This window comes from Chiroxiphia lanceolata, chromosome Z (assembly GCF_009829145.1).
Source record: "Chiroxiphia lanceolata isolate bChiLan1 chromosome Z, bChiLan1.pri, whole genome shotgun sequence".
In the NCBI taxonomy this organism is placed as follows: domain Eukaryota; kingdom Metazoa; phylum Chordata; class Aves; order Passeriformes; family Pipridae; genus Chiroxiphia; species Chiroxiphia lanceolata.
Window position 1 is genome coordinate 23,206,908 of NC_045671.1, and position 25,298 is coordinate 23,232,205.

Sequence of the window (25,298 nt, forward strand, 5' to 3'; positions counted from 1 at the left end):
CAACTGCCATATGCACTGCCTGTCAAACACAGTGTCAAGTTGGCAATTAGATAAAAAGAAATTTTTGCAATCTCAGTCTTGAAGGAAGAGTAACATAGCTGTTCTGATAAATGTTTTTTATTTGTTAATACTTCTGCAATACCGAACAGGGGAATCTGCAGGTAATCTAGAAAATTAAACTCACCTCAACTATACTAATCATATGAGGAAGAAGGCGATCCATCCGAACTTCCAGCAACATTACCAGAGCACGGCAAACATTTTTGCGTACTTCAGGCTCCTCATCACCAGCCAGTGCAAAAAGATTCTGTTAGGAAACCGTAACAGTTGAAAAGCCTCTATTCATCAAGTTCAATTTCTATTAAAAATGAAACTGCTGGCAAACTAAAGTATGCAAATATGTACTTCTGTACTCGCCTACCCCACACCTCAGAATACTATTTTATTTCTTAAAGATGTATGGTTTAGCAAATTCACACTCCCAACATATTTTACACATAATCATGACACTGTGTAGTATTAACAACAGCACAAGAACAGTACTTCCTGGATTATTTTTTTTTCTTCTAAATGTAAATTCTATCAGTAAACAGAGAATTGTGTCAGTACGTAAGAGTAGCAAATCAAATAGTCTAGATAACTCAGAATCCTTCTCATCCTTGTTTAGTAGCAGTATTCAGACAGACAAACAGGCCCAGTGACATGCACTTTCCAGGACAGGTAAGAGACAGACCATTGTCATTACTTTTCCACCTTTACACAGCAAGAGCTTACCCTATTTATGAAAATGAAACATCTTTCAAAATAAGTCTATTTTTTGGGCTTACTGAGTGGTTACCTCTGAGCACAAGCATACAGAATGAACTCCAATCCATGGGGACTGAAACTAAGAATGGGCAACCAAAAATGGGGAGTTTAGGAGCAGAGGTGGTTGTAAAACACAGTTCAAAACTCCTGATAAATCAGATAGTCACTTAACTCCAACCAAGAATACACACCCACCTCGATAAAAGAATCTATGTGCAACATAAGAGCTTGAGTTCTGCTGATGATAAATTGATTGACGCATGCCACAGCATGAGACCTACAAATGGAACAGTTAAAATACATATTTTCATGAATTAAAAACATTTTTAAAGCATACATAGGCAGCAAAAACATTAAACAAATACTTTCTAAGGGCAAGAGACAATAAATCTACATATCTGTAGTCTAACCAAGCAAAATACTAAACCACATTTTAAATACTGTCTTATACTCTGAAATAACTAATAAATATTTTAAAATAAACTATTCAGTAAAAAGAAAACAGGGTAGGATGACTATGGCTGGCACATTTGTTCTGAACAGTATGTAATGATGTTCTTTTTGGTTATATTATGATTGTGATCTTCTCAGATATTAATAATTCCATACAAGTCAATATGGTGAAATTTAAGCAAGACCTTCTTTGCTGCTAAGTATGCAACTTCTTTTGCAATATCTTTAGAATTTAGTGAGACCAATATGTGTCAACAATGTAACTATAGCTTACAACAAACCCACACTCGTAGTAGGATACATACTCATGGTAGAAATATTCTAAAAAAACAAAGCATTGTTATTCTATTCCGTTTCATGTAAAGCCATTACTTACAGGTCTTTTTCATTCTCAGACACAAAAGTCAAATTCTCAAAGCAGAGGCACAAGGCAAAACTACCTCTAATGCCCTTTGAAGATTCATTACAGTATTTTTACTAGTGTAACTCTAAACTTTTATTCTGTTCAGATATTTCTTGGAAGACTGTCTCATAAAACATTGTTCAAAAGTTGTCTTTCGATAGATTTAAATATAAGGTATTATTGTACTGACACTACTAGTCCTTTTCATACCACAGCAGTATGTACTCAAACTAGGCTATGGGTCAGCAGGTAGCATGCTTTAAATTTGAAACTGGTTTAACAGTCTCAAAGCCAGGAACCTTGCAGCATAAGAAACAAGTGAGAGACTGTATAATGTAGTAAGGAAAGAAGCATGTTTTCTCCATCTCTCCCAGCTCCAGAAAGGAGATTATGAGATTAGCTCAGTTGGTTAGAGCATGATGTTAAGAACACCAAGGTCATGGGTTTGATCCTTGAATGGGCCAATCATGTAAGAGCAGGACTTGATGATTCTTGTGAGTCCCTTACAACTCAGAATATTCTGTGAAACTTACTAAGTTTTATCTTTCCACAAGACCAAGTTCACACTTTATTACATATTATTCACAGTGTGCATCTTTTATAGGTAAATTTCTCAACCCTATCAGAATCGTAGCATGATACATTCTAAGTTACAGTCTTCCTCTTAAGTCTTCACTATCTACCACTCTTGGCAGTAAAGAATTGCCACCTCCAAGTTGCCAAATTTTTCAATATAATTTTCAAACAGAAGTTAAAAACACATTTCACAGAATCACTAAGAATCACAGAATGGTTGAGGCCGGAATGCATCCCTGGAAATCATCTGGTCCAACCCCCCTGCTCAAGCAGGGCCACCTACAGCCAGTTGCCCAGGACCATGTTCAGCTGGCTATTGAATATATCCAAGGATAGAGACTCTATCACCTCTCTGGGCAACCTGTGCCAGGGTTTGATCACTCTCACAGTAAAAAGGTGGTTTTAATGTTCAGAGGGAACCTTCTGAGTTTCTGTTTGTGGCCACTGCCTCTGGTTCTGTCACTGGGCACCACTGGAAAGAGCCCAGACATGTCTTTTCTTCCTCCCTCTCTTCAGGTATTTACACACATTGATGAGTCTCAGCTCTTTCAGCCTTTCCTCAGACCTCTGCTGAACTCTTTCCAGTATATCCATGTCTCTTTCACACTGAACTGTCCAGAACTGGACACAGTACTTCAGGTGAGGCCTCATCTGGAAGATGAAGGGAAGGATCACCTTCCTTAACGAGATGGCAACACTCAAGCCCAGGATGCCATTAGCTTTTTTTGCAGCAGAGGTACTCTGGCTACTGTTCTTTGTAACGAATATTAGAAATAACAATTTAATTCTGGAATTTTTCTTCCACACTGTTATTTTAGAGAGATTTAATATGGTTTTACAGTGAAAAGATGATGAGCCCATTCAATTTCATTCAGCTGAAAGTTCAGTTAAAAGCAGAACTTTTTTCACCAAAGCTCAGAAACTTTTGTCAGCAAAAGAATTTTTACTCTCCTATTGCTGAAGCCATTACAAAAGGAATGCAAAATTATTATTTCTAATCAGAATATTAAGTGCAAACCCCAGCACTGAATTTTTTCATAATAATATGCAAAAACTTTAAGGAAACGATTTTCAAAATCATTGAGAGGGGAGATTGTGGCATTAACCAAGCAGACAAACATGGAAATTACTGATGCATGGAATCTTTGTCAATCTCTGCAGGGTTATTTAAAAAAAACAAAGCAGGTTTTAAACAGCTCTACAAAATAGCAGCCTTGCTGCTCATGTAAATGAAATTTAAACATAAAGTCTACAGGTAACTGTAAGCACAGTATATAAACCTACCGTATTTTTGGACTGCTGTGCTTGAAGAACTGCAAGAACTTAGGTATCATGATATTGAGTGGTCGATCCAACACATCACTATCTAAAATTTCAGCAGAATCTTCACATATTTTCTGAAGAGCGCCAAAAGCACCCTGTTTAAAAATAAATAAGTAAACAAACAAACAAATAAATATATTCTTTCACATTCTGAAGAACACCAAATTTCAGACTTTGTATACAATAGGTAATTTCAGCACAACACAGTATCTGTAGCTAGTTAACACTGTAAATGCAGCTAACTTAATATGGATTAAACTGAAATATCCTTAAAGGCATTTTATTTAAACCAGCATCTGCCAGCTCTCAAGCTGTGTGAGTCAGTAATGGATAAGTCGTAATTTCAGTTTTAGAGTTCAATGCTCATCTATTCAATCATATTTTAAAAAATGTTTAAAAGCTAGCTCTTATTTGATAAATTAACAGAATGGGGCAGGAGTAACCAATTTAATTACATATATAAATGTATTTCCTTTCATGATTTGTTATGGGGCAAAACAGAGATGACACTCAATTTGAGTTCCGTTTTCAAGCGTTTTTTTCTTTTTCTGAGAGAAAGCAGCACTAAAACACTACACAACAGCATGGCATCTGGACCATCAGTCATCTCTGAGGATCACTTTATACAAAATGTTTCATACACTTCCATGGAGACAGTATCAAGTAATTCAAATGGCAAGCAATCACAGATCACTTTTCCAGATTAAGTTACAATAAGAATGAACTCTACTTTTATGTAAGAGAAAATTCAGGGTCAACTTAAATGACACTGACGATGCCTAAAAGAGTAGTAACTTCAGGACACTTCTCAGCTGAGATACGCCAACTATCCATCTGCAATCTTATTCTGCTTTTATGCAAAAAACCTAAATTCATTTGAATGAACAGTAAGAACATGGACTGCAGGTAGAGAAGAAAGTATCAAACTGAGCCACTATTCTCCAAGGAGAACACATGGACACGTATAAAGACACACAGAAATGCACACAATACTATACCTATACAAAGTCTCTGTGAAGAGAGATAAAAATAATCAAATTCAGATGATACTCTTTAATTTTCTATAAATCTCCTTACCTCACAGGTATTGTAATCTTCAGAATCCAACAGGCTGCAAAGCTTTGGCAAGAGTTCTGGCCAATTCTGTAATTCCCCTTTTGAGGCAATGGTTGTTATCAGAATGCCTAAAGGAAACAGAGTAATGAAGGAAATGAGATCTCACATACTTTCACATTGTTCATATCGATTTTTCTTATTTTTCTCCTCTCAGATATCGTAGGACTTAAGAGATTTCTTGTTTTGTTAAAAACTGGCATGCATAAAAAAAGGAAGTACATTTAATTGCACATGTTACTTGAAGGGCTCTGAAAAGCAAAGGTGGGTTGTTCCTTCCCGCTACCCTGAAGGACTCAGACATTAGAAATCAAGCACAAAGTAATTTCACTTAAGGAAATAATAATTTACAACACTTATACACATATATATGAATATAAAATAATAATTAAAAACATGGCAGGGCAACTTTGGCTCTAAATTTACTAAACACTGTGCAAGTCTGGACCTTCAATATAGAGTATCCACTTCAAGTCACCTCTTGTTTGTGATGATACAAAAGCATCAATGTGCCAATCTGTCAAATAAACTTACAACCAAGTGCTAAGTTATGTGTTTGCAACTTTACTGCGCTTACACAAAATATTAAGGACACATTCTAAGACCAAGATACCCAAAAAGAGCTTAAACACAGGCAAGTCATCCAGTTATGGGCTGTGAGATCCAGCAAACAGACAGGTCAGCCCAGAGAGTCACTAATTCTGTTTCCAGAAATCCCAAGAAAAACTAATTAGGTGACAAGAACAGGGAAGGCAGCTTATAAAACTAGGACTGAGTTTGCATGAGTTCATTTTGCCTCAACACAAAATGAAACAGGTAGTATAATCCATTCTGCTACCGGAAGTTACTGCTAAGGAATATGAACATAGAAGAACTTGATACTACTACAGCCAGTAATCTCTCAAGTGAAAAGTGATGGAAAAAGCTTCCCAAGCTTTTTCATTGAGCTAATCACAACATATCATTTTTCTTTGGAATAAAATGTTAAAATTCTTGTTCAATACACAAGAATACAGGACAACATCACAGAGCAAAGGACATTCTGGACAGGACACACAGCAACTAAACAATATTTTGCATCATGTTTCCTTTGTTGCAACAGGTTGGAGAACTCACACAGACAAAGCGCAAAAATTAAGACAGAAGCCAAATACAGTTTTACAGTTCCAGAAGTAGTTTGTATACAGTTCTCTTCATAACTGCAACTGAATAGAAAAGATTCCCAAAAGCCTGTGGAGATCTGTGGAGTCTTAAAAGACTGCATTCTTCCTGAATATTATCATCCTGTAAACACCAGATGCATTAATAGAAAATACTTATCTTAGTGATGCTGGATCTTAACCACTTCTTTTTCTTTTATAAAAATAAAATAAATTAACTTTCTTGCCTCCTAGTCAAAGCACTTAATTTGCAAAATTGTCTCTTTAACTTAGATCTGGCACAAGTTTGTTTGTACATTTAATACAAGTTCAGAAACAAACGTAAGAATGAAATTCCTGGACTCCTCTGGACTAACATGTGACAGAAATCATTACAAGCCTCAAAGGGATAGGTAGTTTTAGGAAAAGAGTTAGCTGAAGATCGTTTCAAGGTCTAGAAGCGTTTTCAGAAGATGATAAATGGTCTGGCTATATTTGTAATATGTCCAAGCTTTCACAGCTGAAGGAAACTATTGAATTCAAAACCTACTTTCAGTGTTTTTCCAAAAGGCCTATTCCAGACAGCAACAGGACAAACTAGGAGGAAATACTTCCAGATGCATAGGCAAGAAGTGACTTGAGGCCACTGGCCCTTGCAACAGAGATGTATGCAGTTCAGATCATACATGCCATTACAAACTTTCTGTACGGATCTGTGGGAAAGCCATTTAACACTGTGCTTAGTGCTTTTGAAATGTTAAAGAGACACTGTGGTAGAGACAAAGAAAAAAAGATAGTAATAACGGACTACCAGGAACTTAGAGAGGCAACTGTTATAACATTTGACACTTTGCAAAAGGTTTTAAGAACAATCAGGAAGCAGCCACATAAAACTAAGTTTCAGGGACTTATGTTCACGCTAAAAAGAATCTTCATCAGTTTCCAATGAGCATCATTTTCCAAAAGCGAAATTTTCCCTACACACCTTCTGCTTCATTTGGCCAGCAGGGAACAGAGACACCAGAGAAAAGACCAACACTTTCATGGCTTTCTCTGCAACACTTCAGGTACAGAAATATGGACATCAGAAGAATAATCAAAGTAAAGAAATAAATCAGTTTAGTAGCCTGAAGCTTTTTGACAGGTTTGGGCTAGACAAGGCCCTTCCTTCTGACCAGCATACTAAGTAACACGGTTAGCAAGCTGAAAAGTGAAAGTCTTCTGACAGAAGGTATTTAAGAACAGAACCTCCTTATGTGAATGCCTTATGCATAGTACGATGATTCCCTGAAGGGATGTGCATTTCTGTGCATATGGGCAGTGGGGTGCAGGAAATCAACTAAAGGAAGTGTTTCCTTGATGTAACCAGAGTAATGAAATAGTTAAGTCAGACCTTTGCCTTATTCCCATTTTTAGGTTGAGAAGCTGGCAGCAAGCTCAATTTTAGTAGATTCAAAGAAACTTACATTCAGTTACATTTCAAGAAATATGAACTGAATTGCTGTATCAGTTCTACGATAATAAGAATCAAAAGTGTGACTTTTTATACTCTTGGTAAAGAAAAATACTAAAATATGGTGAAATGTATCATTAAAATCCGACAATTATCAGAAGCACTTTTAGGGGTTTAATAACTTTATGTCACCAGTGCAGCTCTCACCCATATGAGTAACATTTTCAGTATGAAGAATGCAGTAATAAGAGCAAACTTACCTACAGTAGCTCTAATTAAGGGGGAGGAATCACCAATGTTGTTCAGACATTCACTTTTAATGAAGTCAGTTACCCCATTTGGAAAGTTGTGAAAATGTGCTTTTACGTTATTCTTCAAGATAAGACCACTCAAGGAACGTGTTGGCTCATCTGCAACAGAAAGTAATTACAGTCAACCTTCAATCAGATCACAGGAATAAAGCAGATTTCCAGAACAATGCAAAAAGATTAAAGCTTATATAGAGATATTAATCTTCATTCCCTTATCTCTCCTTGCAGCTACACCCAGCAAACGTTTTCAGGTTCAGAGTACACAAATCAGAGGGCTGGGCAATCACCAACCATATGAAGTTCAACATGGGATTCTGCACTTGGGATGGGGCAACCCTGGATGTATGTACAGACTGGGGAATGAGACGCTTGAAAGCAGTGCCACAGAACAGGACCTGGGGGTCCTGGTTAAGAACAAGTTGAATCTGAGTCAGCAGTGCCCTGGCAGCCAGGAGGGCCAACCGTGTCCTGGGGGCATCAAGCAAAGCATCACCAGCTGGTTGAGGGAGGGGATTGTCCTGATCTGCTCTGCACTGGGGCGGCCTCACCTTGAATATTGTGTGCAGTTTTGGGCACCACAGTATGAGTAATATGTAAAGCTATTAAAGAGTGTCCAAAGGAGGGCAACGAGAATGGTGAAGGGCCTTTAGAGGAAGCTGTATGAGGAGTGGCTGAGGTCACTTGGTCTGTTCAGCCTGGAGGAGATTGAGGGGAGACCTCATCACAGCCTACAACTTCCTCATGAGGGGAAGAGGACAGGCAGGCACTGATCTCTTCTCTGGGGTGACCAGTGACAGGACCTGAGGGAATGGCCTGAAGTCATGTCAGGGGAGGTTTAGATTGGATATTAGAAAAAGGTTCTTCCCCCAGAGGGTGGTTGGGTGCTGGAACAGGCTCCCTAGGGAAGTGGTCACAGCACCAAACCTGACAGAGTTCGAGAAGCATTTGAACTTGGGCGCATGGTGTGATTCTTGGGGTTTCCTGTGCAGGTCCAGTACTTGGACTTGATGATCCTCATGGGTCCTTTCCCACTCAGCATATTCTGTGATACACTTTTTCTATTTATTCAATATGAGAATATCAGTGTTACAAACTCTACATTTTAAGAAAAAGTTTTGAATAGACATACAGGTAAGAAATATATCTGAAGTCACAGGACATAGGAGACTCATTAAAGACATTAGATAGCAGAAGACAGACATTTTGATTATACTAACTAGCTTGCTGCAACACTGATACTGTAAGGAACTGATGACAAACTTGCTTTCACCATAGTAAGATACAGGAATGATGTAGGGACTATGTAGTAAAACTACTACCCTCTAATCCCACAGAAATACAGTGCTCAATCTTTTTAGAAAATTAAGTACAGTAATTCCTTCAGAAATTAGCTATTCTATCGAATCTATTAAATTAATAATTAGAGAGAGAAAGAAAAAAATCTTTAAACAGTGTTAACAGGTAAGTGTTACACAGTGTGAACCGTAAGAAAAATGCAGCTAGAATTGACCTGAACTGAGTAAGAATTTAAGTTCAGTCAACAGTTTCAGTTCTTTTCACTGAACTTTCTCTAAGTTACTGGGCCAAGTGGAGGAATTGGAGAAGAGTAGCTTAGATTTTTCATTTATAGTGGAGCAGATTCATGTTTGTTTCTTCAACCAAGGGCACGAAATATGTTCTGAAATATGCTGAAAGAGAAATCTGAATGTTCTATATAGAAAGTGTTAGTTTACAGTATAAGAAAATTTAAATTCACAGTTTACAGAAACCCTTATCAGCACTGGAAGCTACTTTTAATCAGCATTTTAATCACCTGTTTGACTTTTTTGTATAAAGTGCTGATTTGGGTGACATAAGGAAACTTCTTTTATGCCAAGAATTAGTTTACACATGGATCTATTCCAGCCCTTCAAAACTATTAATATTCTAACAGAAATAAGGATAAGCAAATTAAGAGATACAACTTTCAAACTTAAAGTACTTTCAAACCAAAGTTACTGCATCACAACACCAAGACTCTCAGTACACCACACTGACCGACAGACACTGGACACTTTATATATGTGGTCTGTGCTAGTTAGCATAGAAATACCACTTTTCAGAAGTGAGGAGTTTGTTTGGCTGATCAGAAATTAAAATTCATTTTTATAAACTGATTTTGAGTGCTAAAACCACTGCCATCACATAATTTTTAATTTTTTTTTGATGTTCATATTTCAGTTTTCCTAAAGAAGAATCAGTTATAATGCTCCATAACTATGAATGCATTGATATATAAACAAATATAGTCTTTGGAATTCAGTAAGTTTATAAACCATGAAGCCATCCAATGAATATATATTTGAAACAATTCTACAACTTTACCTACTGTTTTAAATACTCACCAACTTCTAAACAATGTAAAAATTAAAACTTATTTCACTTGCACAGTACTGCATTTCAAGGGCCAGAAACTTTTCTGGGAGAATAGAGAAGGAGGGAAGAAAGGGTTTATTATTTTAAATAAAATACTAAAGACTGTATGCGTGGACAAACTTTTCCCAACCACAGAACTTATTTGTGAGCGGTATTAGGATTGTTATTTGGCAAATCAAATCAAATAATTTTGTAAATGTTTAAAAAGTTTCAAAGATATCATCAGTAAAGATATGGTAGAGATTGACCTAAAGAAAGAAGTTATCGCTTGAACTCTTTATCAGTCTCAAGTTTGCTTGACATGGTCTCTGAATCAAAAGTGAAATCTTCACATCAACTCTTACACCACTATAGTACGTCAGACTCTGATTGTTTTACGGAGCTGTCATGCAATAATAGGTACACAGACATCTTCAAGAAATCCAATCCTCCATCAATTATTACTATGATTTAAAATTATGCCTGGCGAGAAAAGAAGCCACGGGACTTCTTTAATTTCCATGTTTTAAAACCTTGCAAGCCACAACAAAACAGCAGCAGCAGCAACCACAGATACTAAATACAACAGTTACTGTAAATCTGTATCAACTATCAGTATCTTCGTGGGGTGAAAGAAATCAGAGTGACAACCAAAGTCTGATTAGAGTACACTAAATCAGCCACTATAAACTCTAGGATGAAAATACAAAGTAGTGCACTAAAGAAAAACATTAATCTTTTAGAATGCCTGGCTACAGCTACAAAATGGATAAGGCAACAGTTTCAATTTAACCAAGCAGAGATACATACACTATTAAGTTCCCTGTGTCAGAAACAGACAGATTAGTCAGTTTGTTTAGATAAAAATCAAGGTCACATTAAGGTGAAACTTCAGGACCATTTTTTTCCTTCATGAACTATCCTAGGGTGTGCAGCAGCTTGAAACGTCTTTAATCCAGTCCTTCAGGCAAGATAACAAAAAGACTATTCTTCATAGCAGGTGATTATCTCAGTTATCTGCAACAAAGATTCCATGCGATTCACAGTGGAAGTTGCATCTCTGACAAATGAAAAAGAAGTAACGAAGCAAGAATAAAGATTAAAAACAAAAAGCAAAAACAATTATCACCATACTGAGAGGTGACAAGCAGAAATCACAAAGAAGGACTTTGTGCTAAACAAATACCAACTACTTCAGACAGAGAAGCGGCACAGAATCTGATTTTCGAGCATTAAAAAAATCCCAAACAAATCACATCATAGTCAAAAATCTTAGTTTGAGAAAAAATCTTCTAATACAACTGCACAAAGATATTCATGGAATCCAGAGTGTTCAACAACTTGACAGCTGGACTGTCAGAAGACAGTAACATAGGTCTGGATGGAGTTCTTGCTGTAACACCAAGATTACAAGCTGATGGCCTAAGAGCTGAGTAAGACACTCCTCAATCTTCATAGATTCTATGATTAGTTCTGACAGCTATATGCTTCAGCCATCAAAAAAGCTCACAGTCTTGCCTCCTTCTATCTCAGTCAACTTGGAAGTATAGAGAGTGGATAAGAACCTAAAGTACAAGAAAAAGAATGAAAGTGAAGCAGACCTCTCGCATTTGGTATCGTCTTTGGTGCTAAAACAGTTCATCAGTTGAAGATGAACTCTCTCACATTGCCTCTCTCACATTGCCTCACTTTATAATAAAACCATATAACATAATCATCATTTGGTTCTCAGCAAATTTTCAATTGCTTTACAGAGCAAATGGATGCATATGCACATAACGCACATATTAATTATTCTAGGGCTACTGCAGTGCTTTTAAGAACCAAAGTGTGCCCTCAAACAGTCCTATTTCCTCTAATGAGGGTTTGTATGACACAGGGTGCATATGTGAAAGCAACAGGTTTTGTAACTCAAGTCCCCGTGAGCTATGTTTCACCATGCCTTTTAGAATCATAGAATAGTTTGGGGTGGAAGGCACCTCTAAAGGTTATCTCATCCAACCCCCTCACCATGGGCAAGGACATCTTCAACTAGACCAGGTTGCTCAGAGCCCAGTCCAATCTGACCTTGAATGTTTTGAGAGATGGGGCATCCACAACTTTTCTGGGCAACCTGTTCCGATGTCCTACCATGCACATTCTAAAAAACTTCTTTCTTATCTAAACCAATTCTCTTTCAGTTTAAAATCATTACACCTTGTCCTATCACACCTTGTCCCCGCTAAAAAGTTTGTTCCTGTCTTTCTCACGGGTCCTCTATTAAGTACTGAAAGGCTGCAGTAAGGTCTTCCCAAAGCCACCTCTTTCCCAGGCTGCACAATGCCAGCTCTCTCAGCCTTTCCTCATAGTAGAGGTGCTCCAACCCTCTGATCATCTTTGTGACCCTCCTCTGGCTGTACCTGCTCTAACACGTCCATGTCCTTCCTGTGCTATGCTAGATTACTAAAAGAACTAAGTAACTGGGATGATGTAGTGGGTTTCTGTGGCTGGGTTTTGGTAGCGGGGGGGGGGGCTACAGGGGTGGCTTCTGTAAGAAGCTGCTAGAATCTCTCCCTGTCCCGTGGAGCCAATGCCAGCCGGATCCAGGATGGACTTCCTGCCACTGGCCAAGGCCAAGCAAATCAGGAGTAACAGTAATACCTATGTGATAACATATTTAAGAATAGAAGGTTATGGCGCAGAAAGAATTCCAGTCAGGGAAGAACAGAGTGAGAACATGGGAACAACAATGCAGACACCAAGGTCAGTGCAGAAGGAAGGGGAGGAGGTGCTCTGGGAGCTAGAGCTGAGGCCCCTGCAGCCTGTGGTGCAGCCCATGGTGGAGCAGCTGTGCCCCTGCAGCCCATAGGGGACCATCAGGGTGCAGAGACCCACCTGCAGCCCATGGAGGAGCCCATGCTGGAGCAGGTGGAGGCATGAAGGAGGCTGTGACCCTGTGGGAGGCCTAAGATGGAGCAGGGTCCTACCAGGGACCTGCAGCCCGTGGAGAGAGAAGCCCACACTGAAGCAGGTTTTTCCCAGGCAGGACCTGTGGCCCCTTTGGGGGACCCACGTCAGTACAGCTCAATCGTTAAGGACTGCACCCCATGGAGGAGTGACCCACGGGACAGCAGTTTAGGAAGAACTGCTGCCTGAGGGATGGACTCATACTGGAGAGGTCCATCAAGGACTGTCTCCCGTGGGAGGGACCCCACGGGAGCAGGGGAAGGACTCCTCTCCCTGAGCAGGGGCAGAAACAACAACTGACCGCAATCCCCATTCCCCTTTCCCCTGCACTGCTGGGTGGGGGGGGGAAGGGAGAAGATGGAAGGAAGGAGGGGTGGGGGGAAGGTGTTTTTAAGACTTTTATTTCTCACTCTTTGGCTCTTATCCTGTTAGTAATAAATTTAAGTACTATCCCCACTTTGAGTCTGTTTTGCCCATGAAAGTAACCTGTAAGTGACCCCTCCCAGCTGTTATCTCAACTCATGAATCCTTAGCTGTTTTTTTTTCTCTCCTGTCCAGTTGCAGAGGGAGAGGGAGAGAGTGGCTTCAGTACATACCTGGCATCCAGCTAGGGTCAACCCACCTCAGATGAGAATAGCATTTGTCCATTCACAAGCTGTGATATAACGATTTATGAGTATGGCTATATTTTGCTGAATTACTCTTGTGATATTGGTAACATTAAACATAGGGGTGAGACTTTAACTGCCTATCAATCTCTATCTTAAAGCTGTTAAGTCTTTCTCAGAAATAAGCTCTCATTCTATGTTTCAAGTAGCGATATGGATTTACTATCTACAAATACAAAATGTGTCTTGACAGTTACTAGTGTCACTTGCACATGAAGACTTCTGATGCATTAATGAGACTGTCTCTGTTAAAAGAGGTAAAATAAAAAAAAATAAGGATCCCACCACAGCAGTGTAGTAGGAAGCAGAAAATTAGTTAATTTCTTCTGTCCTAACATATAAGAATATGATACAGAAACAGCTTAATGAGCTTCTTGGCAGCAAAAATTCCTGCTTTTTTTGATTCTAGACTATACTTTAAGTATAACACTTTTGACTTAAACTGATATGGTTTACTACCATGTCAGAGGGTGGAGTGATGATATTTCAAAACATTCAGTGTATCTGAACACATCAATGACCTTGAAACGTAGTGACTAGTCCGAAATTAATCAGTGCTCTCAATTGACTCGTGAGTCATGGAAAATAATTTAACACAATTGCCTAAGCTAAGGAATGTCCGTAAGGCACCAAAAAAAAGCTGGAAATGTTCTGCTGATGCTGAGTTTTGCATATTTACTGAATAATAAGTGGCAACAGCTCTGCTTCTGAAGACAGTGTTGTAAATAAAAGTGAACTGTGGACAATATGGGAAGAGTATTGAACTGCTGATCAACAATTAACTTGTTGGTTAGTGCACTGAGTTTATCTGGCAAGGTTTTGGTAGCGGGGTGGGGGATGCAGAGGTGGCTTCTCTTAGAAGCTGCCATAAGTTTCTCCCAAGTCAAACAGAGCCAGTGACAAACAGCTCCAAGACAGACCTGCTGCTAGCTAAGGGTAAGCCCATCAGCAGTGACGGCATCACCTTTGGGATAACAGCAAAGAAGTAGGTGCTGATCTCTTCACTCTCATGACCAGTGACAGGACTGAAGGAAATTGCATGAAGCTGAGTCAGGGGAGATTTAGGCTGGTTATAAGGAAAATGATTTTCACCCAGAGGGTGGTTGAGCACTGGAACAGGCTTCTCAGGGAAGTGGTCACTGCACCAAGCCTGTCAGTCCAAGAAGTGTTTGGATAATGCTTTCAGGCACATGGTGTGATTCATGGGCTGTCCTGTGGAGGGCCAGGAGTAGGACTTGATGATCCTGATGGGTCCCTTCCAACTCAGCATATTCTATGATTCTGTGATTCTCTGATTTAAGAAAAGAAAAGAGTTACCACACAAGAGCAACTGCAGTCAGAGAAGAGAAACAGCTCTGCAGACACCAAGGACAGTGAGGAAGAAGGGGCAGGAGATTGTCCAGGCAGTGGAGCAGATTCCCCTGCAGACCACGGTGAGACAGCAGGTCCCCCTGCAGCCCATGGAGGAAGCAGATATCCACCTGCAGCCATGGAGGACCCAGCACCAGAGCAGACTGATGCCTGAAGGAGGTTGTGACCCTGTGGGAAGCCCACACTGGACCAGTGTCTGTTCCTGAAAGACTGCACTCCATGGAAGGGTTTCCCACTGCACAGCTTGTGGAGAACTGCAGTGTGTGGAAAGGACTCAGGTTTGAAAGAGTTGTGGGGGACTGTCTCCTGTGGGAGGGACTGCACACAGGAGCTGGGGATGAATATGAGGAGTGCTCCCCCTGAGGAGGAAGGAGCAGCAGAGACAATATATGATGAACTAACAACAGGCCCCATTTTCCATCCCCCTGCACCAGTGGGGGACAGGAGGTAGAGAAAACTGGGAGTAAAGTTAAGCCCTGGAAGAATGGAGGGGTGGGAGGAAAGGTGTTTTTAAGATTTGGCTTTATTTCTCATTACCTTACTCTGATTTGATTGGTAATCATCATGGCTGGGCTTCGTGAACAAAGATTTAGGAAGGCTCTATCCACAGTTGTTACAAGCACGCTGGTGGCTAATGAGGCCAATACGAGATACACATGTCCAATTGCAAAAGGCACAGCAGAAAGACTCCTTAGGTGGTGTATTCTGCAAGACACGGTTCTTTCTGCATTGTCTTTTCTCCTCGAGAGTGATCCTGTGTGCGTTCTCAAAGGAGACAGCTGAAAGATCACCGCCTCCCTAAGATCTTGCTCTATGGTGAACTTGCCACCGGCTGCTGCAAGAGAGGAGCCCCAAAGAGGAGATACAAGGACTCCCTGAAACATCATCTCAGCCTTGGCCAGATTGATCATCATAACTGGTCTACTCTGGCCTCCAGTCGGGAGGCCTGGAGACACACCATCTATAACGCTGCTGATTGGTAATAAGCTGAACTAATTTCCTCAAGTTCAGTCTGTTTTGCCAGAGTCAGTAATTGGTGAGTGATCTCTCCCTGTCCTTATCTCAACCCATGAGGCTTTTGTTATATTCTCTCTCCCGTGTCCAGCTGAGGAGGAGAATGACAGAGCGGCTTTGGCGGGCACCTGGCATCCAGCCAGGTCAACCAACTACAGTTAGTTATGGAAGATTCTGTATTCTAACTAATAATGAACACACGTCAATTAGAATGCCAAAATTTGTACATCTCTACAGGCTTGCAAAACCAGGAAAAGTTTAAAGAACTAATCCTCTGGTTTCATTCCTACTTTCGGCTTCTCTACCAAATCTCCACAAACTGGGTGTCTCAGCACTTTTCCTCTCTCATGTAATTTTATGTATCATCTCCTACTGCAGCAGTTAAATCAGTGCTAGAATTCTATTAAGAGTAGAAGAATCATTAATAAGAAATATAGATTCAGCAAAATGGGAGCACGATTCACTACAAGGTCCCAAACCACATAACAAATGCAGGACAGGGCTGTATTTTGAGAACATTTTAAAAGTAAGGTCATCTCTTCTTTGGCATTTACTTTTTGAGGGCTGGTGGGAGGATGACAACATAGACTTTTGCACTTAGTCAAGTGCATAGGAAAAGGAAATTATGAGGTTTGCAATGGAATTTGCTTAGACAGCATCTGGTAGTGAGAGAATACATATTTAGAGTCATTAATCCATCTGAAGAAATGACCTGGTCAGATGAGTAGTTTTGTCACTCTCTGAATATATCAAAGGTGAATGATATATATCAAAATATGTGACAATCTGTCATTTGAACAGCTGTTAGTAGAAGGATTACTTGGATAAGTAAAATAAGGCTGTGTTATCAAACTGAGTAATTCAGAACCCAGTACAAACTGCTGAGTATTGGGAAACACAAGCTACAGGGCACTAACAACACTGGTGCTGTATAGGGTGCTTCCCAGAGGAATTTTTGACTACTTCTCCTTCTGCCTATATTCTATAGGTATAGCTTAAGAGAAACTTGTGTGGTAGCATGCAAGCATAAGTCTTGTTTTATGGCCCAACTGCTTTGTTTCTCTGATATCCTTACTTGCCAGTAAGGCTTCTTCCCCTAATATGCCCTTAATGCACTATTAATAAAAAGAAAATCTTTTCCTTTTTACTTCCTAGGGCTATACTCAGTGCATTTCCTTTTTTTTTTAATTCTGACGGACTTTTCTGGACACTAGAATCAGATTTTCAATTAGCAGTTGCACTCTGGTAAACATCAGAACATAATTTTGGCACTAGTGGAGGTGTTCTTCCTAAGTAGCTAGTAGCAATGAAATGGAGAGCACAGACTGCTTTTAATTCAATATACCTTTATACATTTAATCTTTCATTTTTGTTACTATTTTAGGAACTTAGATCCTTTTGTCTTTTTTTGGCTACATGAGAGTTCTTACTAGGAAGGCTAAGAGTACCAGTGAAAAAGAAGCTTTGCTGTGTGACCAGGCTGCTCTTCCTCTTCTGAGCAATTAGAAATCCATCTTCAGTCTCTTTAGTTTTCAGTTGCTACCTACAACTTCATCAGCCTCCTTTCTTTCTGGAGAGGAAAATGAGAAAACTGGGAGCACTTGCCATTTTGGAATGCTTAAAGCTCCTGAGACTTACAGTTTGCCAGAGTTACCTCTTATCAGTAGTGTATCTACTGATTGAGAGATCATCCATCACTTGAAGTTATGTGACTGCTTTTTCCTTGGAGATACCAAAATAAAAATTTGTCCTGTTGAATCTACACTTGCTTGAGCAGCCAGTATGTGAGACTTCAGATAAAGCAGACAACCTCACAGGAAAGTAATGTTGCCCAGTCCACCGCTGTAAGGCTAAGCTGTTATAAACTCCCTACATGGCTGAGTGCAGACTGCAGTCACTGTTGTTATCTGGGATCAAGCACCCCCTCAGGTTTGCAGATGACATGAAGCTGAGTGGTGCAGTTGACACAACAGAAGGAAGGGGTGCCATCCAGGGAGAACTGGACAAGTTTAGAATTGGACCCATGAGAACCTCATGAGGCTGAACAAGTCCAAGTGGAGTTGCTGCACCTGGGTCAGGGCAATCCCAGACACGAATACAGACCGGGAGAAGAACCCATTGAGAGCAGTCCTGCAGAGAAGGACTTGGAGGTTCTTACAGATAAAAAGTGGTCATGGGACATGACCCAACAACGTGTGCTCACTGCCCATGAAGCCAAACACATCCTGGGCTGCATCAAAGGCAGCGTGGGCAGCAGGTCGAGGGAGGTGATTCCACCCCCCTACACTGCTTTAGCGAGACCCCACCTGGAGCACTGCATCCAGCTCTGGGGTTCCCAGCATAGGAAGGGCATCAACCTATTGAAGCAAGGCCAGAGGAGGTCCCCCAAGATGGTTACAGGGATGGAGCACCTATTCTATACGGAAAGGCTGAGAGAACTGGGTTTGTTCAGCCTGGAGAAGAGAAGGCTTTCTCTTTACTCAGCTGTAGCCTTTCAGTACTCAAAAGAGGGAGAGTGATTTCTTCTACTGGCAGATAGCGACAGGACAGGAAGAATGTTTTTAAACTAAAAGATTAGGTGCTAGAAAGAGATTCTTTACTCAGAGGATAGTGAGGCATTAGAATAGGTTGCCCAGAGAAGTGGTGCATGCCCCATCCCTGAAGTGTTCAAGGTTGGGTTGGATAGGCCCTGAGTAATGTGATGTAATGAGCTGCATGCATCCCTGCCCATGGCAGAGGAGTTGGAACTAATCTTTACTGTCCCTTTCAACCCAAACCATTCTATCGTTCTTTGATGATTATGTAACTCTGTCATAGCACAGTTGTTCCTGAATGCCTATTCAAAGCAGAAGGCAAAGCTGAGTACCTGAGCTTCATGCAGTTCTGAAGGGAGAGAATTATGTCATTACTGAAGGAGAAGAAAGGAGTTTAAAATGCTTTGCAAAAGCAGGAGTAATGCTTAGCCTATTATTAGCATCAAACTGTGGAATCAAGATGCGTGTTTTCTGTAGACAGTAAATAAACTCAGTTCTGTAGCTGGTAAAAATACTGTGGGTACTACTATCAGTAATATTAAAAGTATTTGGGGTTTTTTTCTGGGTTTCACTCCCTTCTGACATTAAAGGAAAGGTGTTTTAATTTGTACATGAGAAGTGGTAATGGGCATTCCTTTATTAGGCCAGATTTGGCTTCATGAAAGTGGTCAGCTATCCAATTGCACCTGGCCCAGCACTACAAGCTAACAAACACACTGAAATGGTTTTATCATCCTAAGGCCTCACAGCAAGTATGCTTTCTGAAAGAGGTGGTAAATTGCATACTACCACCTCTAGAAAGAGGTGGTAATATGCTTTCTGAAAATCTAGAAAGAGGTGGTAATAAGAGGAGCCATCACAGACCAAATCAGACCAGCACATAGCCTTTCAAGCAGGAGGCACATCAGAACTGCATTGAATTAAATACTGCTTGGTGAACAGAAGTGCCTTTAGAAACACCAGCAACACTTTCCCTTTCTGTAGGAAAACACTCCATAGGAATGCTTGATACTGGCATTTTAAGTACACTTAGGTTTGACACGAGAAAACCACCAAACATCACTGAGTAAGAAAGTTTGATTTTTAAAAAAGCATACAAAGAAATACACATTGAAGTAGACTATATTCAGCTTGTAAGACACAATAAGGAATGGCTTGAAATAGCTAGCTAAATACCTCCAACTTACCCTTAAAGATTTATTTGAAGGCCAAACCAGATATTACCTAAGACAAGCTGAGCTTCAGATAATGACGTAGCAACGCTTTCCTAGTATGGGCTTCAGGGACAGGGAAAGAAACAATAATGGAGATCCCATACTCTTGATTCTGGATGTTCAGAATATGGAGCTTCAGGAAAGCATCCCAGAAGCACTGAATCACACAACACAATCCACAACCCAACTAATTTTCTTTCAAGACTTTAAACAAATAATCTTTTAGGAAAAGCCTTTTTCTTAAACCTGCACTACAATACCCCTACAGAAGCACGGAAAGGAATAATTAGCCAGCATATTGGGGAAAACCATGGAATTTTTAGTGATCTGATAAAGTAATTATCTCCTAATAGGTAAACTAAGCAAGTTTGCCAAATTGGGAGGAGCTGTTGACTCCTTCAGTGGCAGGGAGGCCCTGCAGAAACACCAAGACAAATTGGAGGGCTGGACAATCATGAACTTGAAGTTTAACAAATTCCAGATTCTGCACCTGGGATGGGGCAACCCTGGGAGGTAAGTACAGACTGGGGAAGAAGAGGCTGGAGAACAGCCCCACAGACAGGCATGTGAGTCCTGGTCAATGGCAAGTTGAATCTGAGTCAGCAGTGCCCTGGCAGCCAGGAGGGCCAACCGTGTCCTGGGGGCATCAGGCAAAGCATCACCAGCCGGTCGAGGGAGGGGATTGTCCTGATCTGCTCTGCACTGGGGCGGCCTCACCTTGAATATTGTGTGCAGTTTTGGGCACCACAGTATGAGTAATATGTAAAGCTATTAAAGAGTGTCCAAAGGAGGGCAACGAGAATGGTGAAGGGCCTTTAGAGGAAGCTGTATGAGGAGCAGCTGAGCTCACTTGGTCTGTTCAGCCTGGAGAAGAGGAGACTGCGGGGAGACCTCACTGCAGTCTACAACTTCCTCATGAGGGGAAGAGGAGGGGCAGGCACTGATCTCTTCTCTGGGGTGACCAGTGACAGGACCTGAGGGAATGGCCTGAAGTCATGTCAGGGGAGGTTTAGGCTAGAGATGCGAAAAACACTCTTCCCCCAGAGGGTGGTTGGGCACTGGAACAGGTTCCCCAGGGACTGGTCACAGCACCAAGCCTGACAGAGTTCAAGAAGCGTCTGGACAATGCTTTCAGACACATGGTATGGTTTTCGAGGCTGTCCTAGGCAAGGCCAGGACTTGGACTCAATGATCCTTGTGGGTCCCTTCCAACTCAGCATATTCTTTGACTCTATTTTCCCCTTGAGATATTTATGCACCTCAATTACTTTATGCATCGATTAGTAAAACTCTTTTTGTAATTTTTCATATATCTGAACTTCAAAGAAAAAAGTGGTTTGCTACTGTTTAAGTAGGACACTATATACAGTATGCAGTATTGTATACTATAAGGGTACACTAATCTGATGACTTCTGAATGGTGATGCAACCAGATTCACTGCTTGACAATTATTTTTGTATATTTAATGGTGACATTAAAGTGTGGTGATTGTAATGGGGGGGGAGTGGTAGGGGAGCTTTTCTTTTAATTTAACAGTTAAAGCTCCTGAACCACTTTTCTAGATTAATCCCACTCAAAGATACCTTCCTGAAATGCGTAGCTGGCAAATTAATGCCTGACCTCACATAAAAGTCTTTTTCTTGTTTAGCTTCAAAGATCTTTCAATACCACCAGGCCAAGAAAGTTCATAATGGAATGGACTCATGAAACCTACTGTCCAGATGAAGTTTAAATTTCAGACTCAGCAGAAAACATTCACATCAAACCCATAAGACCACTTCAGATCCCAGTAATAGCTTAAAAAAAGCTGTTTCAAATTCTATGTGCAAAACTACATGAGTTATTAGTGTCAGGATTACCAGAACATAAATTACCATCTGGGAAGAATTCTGCTGAAACAAAAACTTGGCAGGGAGAAGGAGGGGAGGGGGTGGGGTGGGGACAGGAGCTGTCTCCATGGTAATGTTTCATGTACAGTAAGGTGCTCTGAATGACTAACTCATCACATGAACAAGATCAAGAATTGCAGAGACACTGCTCTATCTTGAAATGGTTTACAAAAATTTAAAGTATTTTGGAAACAAACTTAAAAGACCATCCTTAAAGCCTATGCCAAAAATAGTACTAAAGCAGTATTCTTGGTTCCTGCTCATTCACCTTCAGAGTAAAAGATCATCTCAAGGACTCTGATTCTTGACTGTAATAGCCCTAAACCAGGCCATAACCAACCAATCCACTGAGATAACACTCCACTGAGACCAAATTCTAGAGTTCCCATGTTTGGATAGGGTGAAGAGTCAGTCGCTAAAGCACAATCATAAAAGCTTTGTATAACTGCAACAGGATTCATAACTGCAGTTATATAGGCCAGTACAAAGTATCAAGACCATCCTGTATTTGTCTCAATATTTTCCCATTAGCTTAGGTCCCACTGAGAGCCTCACGGACAGGGGAGAGAGAGATGAATGCAAATCTTTACAGAAACTGTGCAAAACTAATCATGTCCCAGTGAATGACAATGGACATATCTCAGTCAACCACGTATGAAACACACAAAATGATCTGAGAAGAAAAAGCAACATTCACGCACTCCAGAAGACAAATTATTAACAGAATACAGAAGACCACCAGATTCTGAGCTCAGTTCAGGGGACCAGGAGAAGAAAAACTACAAAACCAACACTAAGGGCAGGGCTGTGTCACTACATTATCTGTAAGGTTTTTTACCTTCCAACCCAAAAAGGAATAGCTACACAAACAGTGCATATATTTTCATTTACAGATAAATTAGCAAAACCATATGGTGGACGAAGAAGGGCAAAGCAGCAAATTGTGTAGGTGTCACAAAAATTCAAGGACAAAAAAAAAAGTTAAGCACCTTTCTTGTCACATCCTTTGTACAGACTCCATATCCCACTACTGGACTTCCTCTGCTTGTTATTTTTCTGATAATGGTATAAAGTACATGGTGTATCTACACTGGCTCCTTTCTTAAAGATTCAGTATCCCAGCTGACCCTGGTGTTGAAAACTCTCTCTCTCAAACTCAAGGTACTTCCCCAGGGCCTTACTGATAACCAAGCGACTTCCTATACAGAATAAACAAAAACACTGGTATATACTCCAGCCTTGAAACAGGAAAATATATTTTCATCTTCCTCTCTGTTTCCCTCCTCCCAAAGTAAGCTGACAGAACAACCAAAACTAGTTAAAACCTAAGACAAATGTTCTTGCCAATTTTTGAATGTTACAGAGCAACACAATAATAAAATCTAATTCAAAAGGTAAAAAACAAGTATTCAGAAACCACAGTATGAAACACTAAAAGGCAGAAAAAGCATTGGTTGTAGTAAGGCAGCTTTGACCTTGAGCTACAGCTGTGGTCTGGCAAAGGAACAAGTAAAACATCATTAAGGAAGAAAAGTGTAAGAAAGAGAAAAAAACCAGTCCAGAGGAATGTGTCTGGACATGAGAAGAGATGCCGGTGACCTTTCAGGAGACAAGATGGGGCACGTGCACGGAAGCTAGAGACCAATTAGTGATGAGATACAGACGTGTGAACAAGAACACTTAACCAGTGACATATATTATATTAGCGCGTGGACAGAGAAAAAGTAGATAAAAAGAACAAATTTGTTTATAATAAAATCTTTTGCCATTGCCTGCCAACCTACAGTCCCAGAACATCATTTAGGCCACGGTCACTAGTAGCAGAACTCTAAGGGAAAAACCCTTAGAAAACAACCCAAATAATCAAACATAATGATTACAAACACATGCAAAGAAGACAGATGTGGTAAAACAGATCTTGAAACAAATTTCCTTTCTCTGTCAAAGACAACTTAAGTCGGTAGCTATAATATACTGAAATTACAATCTTTCACACACCCTGATCACTACCAAGGAATTGTCTGAATTTACCAACTGACAGAAGCTACACACTATGCCATATACAGCTTGTACTAATATTTATAAGAATAAAACAACAGTTTAATAGCCAGTTAATTTCTAACTGTATTTTACTACAATTAAAACTTCAGAATGAAGATCGTGACAGACATCTTTGGACAACTTTAGTATGTATTCTTCGAAGTATTTAGCAGTCTCATTACTAGGAAGACTGTTAATGTAACTGAACTTAGTAGCATGTTTTATAACATACATAGTCATGATTGATCACAGTTATTCCACAGTTTAACTGCTGTCCAACAGAGGTACGGTGCTCCAGCACTTCTGGGAAGATTTGATAGGACATTTATAACAGAATACATTCTAAGGGTAAAACTACAAGTACCAAAAAGTCATCAGTCCCCACAGAGCCTCCTGAGAGGATAAATGAGTTCTAAATGATTCAACCAACTAGAAAACTGCCTAGAGGCACCAGCTTTTTATTTCTTTGAAGCTAAATAACATAAAATAAAAAAGGCAAAAATAAGTAAAATAAACAGTCACTATCTCAAGAACTTACCTTCAGACTTCAACTTCGTGAGAACAAAAATCAGGTAGTTGTTGAAATCTGGATACTGATTGAGTTGTTCTAGTTTCTAAAGAGAGAAACTGTTAAGGAAATTTGAATCTTCAAAAAGAGCATCTATAGCTTTCGGGATACAGAGATTATTAAATGAGTTATGTACTGCTATATCACTTCAACCAGCTGTGACTATGAAGTCACCAGGTACAGAGTATGAACAGTCTAAAAACAGTTTCTGTAATGTTCTTGCTGATACAGTAGCTTTCATGGAGAAGTCTTAAAAAATCCAGGGACAGACATAGAAATTAACAGATCCTTAAAAATATTTGTAAAGCCATATCACCAAAACAGGCAGTTGAACATTACTAACAACTGTGAATTCCAGTGGATCAAAAAGTATCAGAAATAAGCAGAAAGAACTGAAAGAGCAATACTTAACAGAAACTTAATGAGAAAACATTTATTTGGTCTAGGAAATGAAGACTAGCTCTTAGACCATATTTTCTTAACTTCTTCACTCACTCCACCTTTTTTTTTAATCAAAGAAACAAACAATATCTTGATCTGAAAAATGTCTGTAACCTTACCAATTCATAACTTTGCTAACACTGGGTTTTGACTAACCTACACTCCTCACTTTGTTATATTTGAGATCTAAGCACCCAAATGTGCCAAAACATCATCATAAAGAAAGCACATGACAGAATCAACACACAGTTTTTTGGTTTTTTTCACAAAAAATTATGGACTTAGAGTACTTTAAATTTGAAATCATTAATCACCACCGTGCTTGGATATGCTACTAAGTAACATTCTGCAATACAACAGTCCTCACTATTTTTTGTGGAAACAGACTCAGAGGGCATTTTTTTTTTTATTATGGGACATGACCTGTTAAGTTGTATCAGAACATTTTCCCAAACTAATGTAAAATAATGGTAAAACTGTGCCGCTTCTCTAACCTTTACAAGCCAACATATGAGGACCTCCTGGAAAACACAGGTATCAACACAGCAGGGAGTTTCCAATGCCATTTAAAAAGAATTTCAAACATCAGTTAACAGGACTTTGGTTCGGTCAATTTCTACCCCACTTCTAGAGAGACAGC

General features: G+C 39.9%; 1 protein-coding gene across 3 annotated transcripts in view; it reads right to left on the reverse strand.

Moving 5' to 3' along the window:
* TNPO1 (transportin 1) overlaps positions 1-25,298 on the reverse strand; it is a 67,922-nt gene that overhangs the window by 24,939 nt on the left and 17,685 nt on the right. For 2 of the 3 annotated variants that reach the window (XM_032674803.1, XM_032674804.1), the window contains exons 4-9: positions 24,188-24,263; positions 7,528-7,677; positions 4,640-4,746; positions 3,524-3,657; positions 1,003-1,084; positions 185-307 (exon numbers count right to left, since the gene is read on the reverse strand). In XM_032674803.1, the coding sequence (XP_032530694.1) occupies positions 185-307; positions 1,003-1,084; positions 3,524-3,657; positions 4,640-4,746; positions 7,528-7,677; positions 24,188-24,263 (672 nt within the window). Of the gene's footprint in view, positions 1-184; positions 308-1,002; positions 1,085-3,519; positions 3,658-4,639; positions 4,747-7,527; positions 7,678-24,187; positions 24,264-25,298 lie in introns of those variants that run through there. The other variant, XM_032674805.1, reaches the window with a different exon arrangement.